The 4,165-nt window shown below is 46.2% G+C and overlaps 1 protein-coding gene across 1 annotated transcript; it reads left to right on the top strand.

The window, feature by feature from the left end:
- The first annotated feature begins 350 nt into the window (after positions 1-350).
- On the top strand, positions 351-3,200 carry LOC104426402 (laccase-7). Its single transcript, XM_010039453.3, has 6 exons — positions 351-560; positions 681-832; positions 1,169-1,413; positions 1,513-1,641; positions 1,723-2,694; positions 2,791-3,200. The coding sequence occupies exons 1-6, from the start codon at positions 468-470 to the stop codon at positions 2,919-2,921; spliced, it is 1,722 nt and encodes a 573-aa protein (XP_010037755.1). The 5' UTR covers positions 351-467; the 3' UTR covers positions 2,922-3,200.
- Positions 3,201-4,165: the final 965 nt, after the last annotated feature.

Genomic DNA, 4,165 nt, shown 5'->3' with positions numbered 1-4,165 from the left:
AAATTCTACGTACGCTAATGCTGGAGATCAAATCATTATCATCCGGAGGATGTTGTATTGACGCGTTCAAAGGACTTCGCTTGCTTGAAGAACCAATATTCTATGACTTTTGTCGCTTTATTTTCTATATTGTTTATTCTGGATGGCCAACTTCAAACTGTTCGATAACGAAGCTTCGGCTAACCCTACCAACGCCAACCGCAGAAGATCGATCGTCAAGGACGACGATTATTGTGTATCGACGTCGTTGTCTCTCTTGCGTAATGCGTTTGAAAGGGTTTTACATGTTCTATCCCTCCATTCTGTATATATATAGCTGCATGCATCTCGGGTTGAGGCATGCAGAGCAAGCAACACGAGCTCCTCTCCTGTGCAAGCTCTCTCTAGAACGACAGCACTTCACAACAGCAACATCAGAAAGAACGACAGCCTTCTTGCACCTTCGAATCGTTTTGTCATTCTCTGACATGGCGCGCCCCGAGTTCCTGATTTTCTGGGCTTTGGCTCTCGCGGCTTTGTCGTCCATGGCTTCGGCTGCGATCGTGGAGCACACATTTCATGTAATGCGCACGCCTTTCTGTTTTGTCAACCTTCTCTCCCTCCTCATCATGCATGTTCCACGTGTTTGATTCTTTGGTTAGATTACAAATGTTTGACGAAGCATTTGCCAAAACTTTCAGGTGCAAAATCTGACGGTGAACCGGTTGTGCCAACGGCGAGTGATCACGGCAGTCAACGGAAGCCTTCCGGGTCCGGCCATACACGTCCAGGAGGGCGACACACTTGTCGTCCACGTCTTCAACAAGTCACCTTACAACCTCACTATTCACTGGTAAAAAAGCCTTCCAAAGAAGCTTGTGTTATCGAACATTATTAATAATAATGATTAATTCCCATTCTTATTACTACAATTCGTTTGACTTTGATTAGCGATATGTACGACATCATTGTCGAACAACCTTAATTTTTCCCGCTTTTCCATCGTTTTTCCAGCTTTTCCATCGTTAGTCAAAATTACTTCTGATGTTTTCCCATGTTAAAGTCCATCGTTTAAATTCCCAATCATTTCAACATATTCATTTCATCCGAGTCATTTTAATATATTCCTTTCATCGAACAAACGACATCTTGAAACAATCGATTATAAATAAAATTGATATATCTGCAGGCATGGAATATTTCAACTATTAACTGGTTGGGCGGACGGGCCCGAATACATCACGCAGTGCCCGATCCGACCCGGAAGCAGTTACACCTACAAATTCACCATCACCGGACAGGAGGGGACTCTCTGGTGGCACGCCCATGTCCAGTGGCTCCGTGCGACGGTCCATGGAGCCCTCATCATCCGGCCCCGGGCGGGTCACAAGTACCCATTCCCCAAGCCTCACAGAGAAATTCCCATTATACTTGGTAATGCTATTGCTACCTCCTATATTTCATAATAATCACACGAGAACTAATAACCTTTGTCTTAAAAGAGAAAAATTCTAACATCCGATGCAACTGCAGGAGAGTGGTGGAATGCTAATGTCATTGACGTTGAAAACCAAGCGTTGGCAACCGGCGCCGCCCCGAACAACTCCGACGCCTATACCATCAACGGGAGGCCTGGAAATCTCTATAATTGCTCTCAAAATCGTAAGTAAATTAAATTAATACGTGTGCGTTGCCCAAATCAGGTTATATTTCTTTTAACCCATGCTTTGCTACATTTTTCAGCCAAGTTCACGTACACGTATAAGGTGCAGCAAGGGAAGACCTATCTGCTGCGCATCATCAACGCTGCACTCAATAACCAGCTCTTCTTCAAGGTCGCCGGCCACAAGATGACTGTCGTTGCGGTTGACGCCTCGTACACCAACCCGTACGTGACGGACGTTGTCCTCGTTGCCCCGGGCCAGACCACCGATGTCCTCCTCACCACCGACCAGGCCCCAGGAGCCTACTACATGGCGGCCAGCCCGTACGCCAGCGCCCCCAACGTGTCATTCGACAACACGACCACCCGGGGCATCTTCATCTACGAGAACGCCCCTTCTGCCGCCGTTTCCGCCCCGAGGATGCCGATCCTCCCGGCCTTCAACGACACCCCCACGGCCCACAAGTTCAACAGCAACCTGACTGGGCTGGTCGGCGCGCCGCACTGGTTCCCGGTGCCGCAGCACGTCGATGAGCACATGTATGTGACCGTGGGGCTGGGGCTGGCACCGTGCGGCGCGCCTGGGAACAACTCCTGCGGCGGGCCCAATGGGCAGAGGCTCTCGGCCAGCATGAACAACGCCTCCTTCCAGTTACCCACGAGGCTCTCCATCCTGCAAGCCTTCTTCTTCAACGTCCGAGGAATCTACACCGCCGATTTCCCCAACAAGCCGCCGGTGGCGTTCGACTACACGAACCAGAACAACAGCATGAACCAGGCACTCATCTTCGCGCCCAAGAAGACGAGCGTCAAGAAGGTGAAGTACAATGCCACGGTCGAGATGATACTGCAGGACACCTCGCTGATCGCCGTCGAGAACCACCCCATGCACCTCCACGGGTACAACTTCCACGTCTTGGCTCAGGGCTTCGGCAACTTCAACCCAAAGACCGACCGGAAGAAGTTCAACCTCGTGAACCCACAGATCCGGAACACCATAGGCGTCCCCGTCGGAGGGTGGGCCGTCATCCGATTCCAAGCCAACAATCCAGGTGAATTTCACGTCCCGCGCCCTCTTTAATCATGGTTTTGTGCGATCTTCTATTATAATCATAACAACCAACATGATATGTATTATATTATTACAGGTGCATGGATCATGCATTGCCATCTAGACGTCCACTTGCCGTTGGGACTGGCCACGGCGTTTGTCGTCGAAAATGGGCCAACTCCGTCGTCCACGTTGCCCCCGCCGCCGAGCGACCTGCCGACATGCTAACACGCTTCTCGAATTATTTTTATTTCGTATTTTCGCCGCAAGAATTATTGCTCTTCCTTCCCTCGATATTCTCTCATTCATTATTATGTTTGTTTGGGTTTTTAAATTCGTTTGTCATTCCTTGCAAGGCAAGAAAGAGCATGTAATAAGGACGGAGTTCCTAGTCGCACTATTGCTTTCATTCCCTTCGAAAAAAAAAAAATGTCGTTCTTGTACCAAGCGATTGGAGTTCACATTTTTCGGTTTGTAATTCAATGAAATGAAATGTTAGATTTGTTTTGTTCGTTTTCAATTCGATATTTTTTAAATTCTATAATTTTTCTAAATATATCCTCGGCGGGGCCACTCGAAATTTCCTACTCGTTGATCACGGAGGAAAATAAATTAGAAGAATTGCGATTCCGAGAGCAAGCCACTTTAATTGGACTTCATGATAACACGTGACAAAAGCCCTGATAATTTAGGGATAATGACATGAGCTAATTTTCCTTATGGGTGGTAAAACCAAGTCGAAGGTAATCGGTAATGGACGATGGGATCGAAGTGGGCCATGGAAGGCGAGATTAGGTCGCCTTCCCATTCTAGAAGAGAAGAGTGACCAAGTTTTGTTTCCGTCTGCTTCAACCCGTAAGCTAAATTCCACGAGTTAAAGATAGATTAGAAGGAAATTTCGAACTGAAAATTACATTTTCTTGATGTACTAGGTCAACCTGGGTTTCTGGATGTTGGAGACTCGTGAGGTTTGTTCTTCAATGATGTTTGAGGTCGGTTGTGGAGTTCTTGTTACGGTGACTTATGAAATGTGTATTTTATTTTTTTAAGGATTATTTTACATGATGGGCGATTAGATTATTGTATTACGGGGTTTCTTTTTAATTTAATCACGACAGGTTTTTGGTTTGTTATATACTGTTGGGGGTTCTTAAATTTTTATCGAGGTTTTTTTTTTTTTTTTGGGTCGAATTTTATCAAGGTTTTTGACACACTTTTTGTGTCAGGTATGATGGGTTTTTTTTTTTTTTTTTTTTTTTTTTTTAATATGTTTCATTACATAAGAATGCATGAAAAAAAAAAAAAGGAAGAAAAGTTCCCATTTCCGGGTTGCGCCTGGAATGGCCCGGTCTTTTTCGGTCCGAGCCAGGTCCTACGTTCCAGTGCTACCGGTGAGTTCGGTCTTAAGAAAGGTTGTCATATTGGCAAAGGTGCGGAAGGCCAAGTTAATCATGACAAAAACTGGCAGTGGA

Source organism: Eucalyptus grandis, chromosome 11 (genome assembly GCF_016545825.1).
Source record: "Eucalyptus grandis isolate ANBG69807.140 chromosome 11, ASM1654582v1, whole genome shotgun sequence".
NCBI lineage: Eukaryota > Viridiplantae > Streptophyta > Magnoliopsida > Myrtales > Myrtaceae > Eucalyptus > Eucalyptus grandis.
Note: the sequence above shows the minus strand (reverse complement) of the source record. Positions and strands in the feature narration are given on the sequence as shown.

Excerpts from the sequence above, each read along its gene's own strand:
- LOC104426402 (XM_010039453.3), top strand. The coding sequence starts at position 468 with ATGGCGCGCCCCGAGTTCCTGATTTTCTGGGCTTTGGCTCTCGCGGCT. Across the intron at positions 833-1,168 it reads TACAACCTCACTATTCACTG|GCATGGAATATTTCAACTAT; the intron begins GTAAAAAAGCCT and ends ATATATCTGCAG. Across the intron at positions 2,695-2,790 it reads ATTCCAAGCCAACAATCCAG|GTGCATGGATCATGCATTGC; the intron begins GTGAATTTCACG and ends ATATTATTACAG.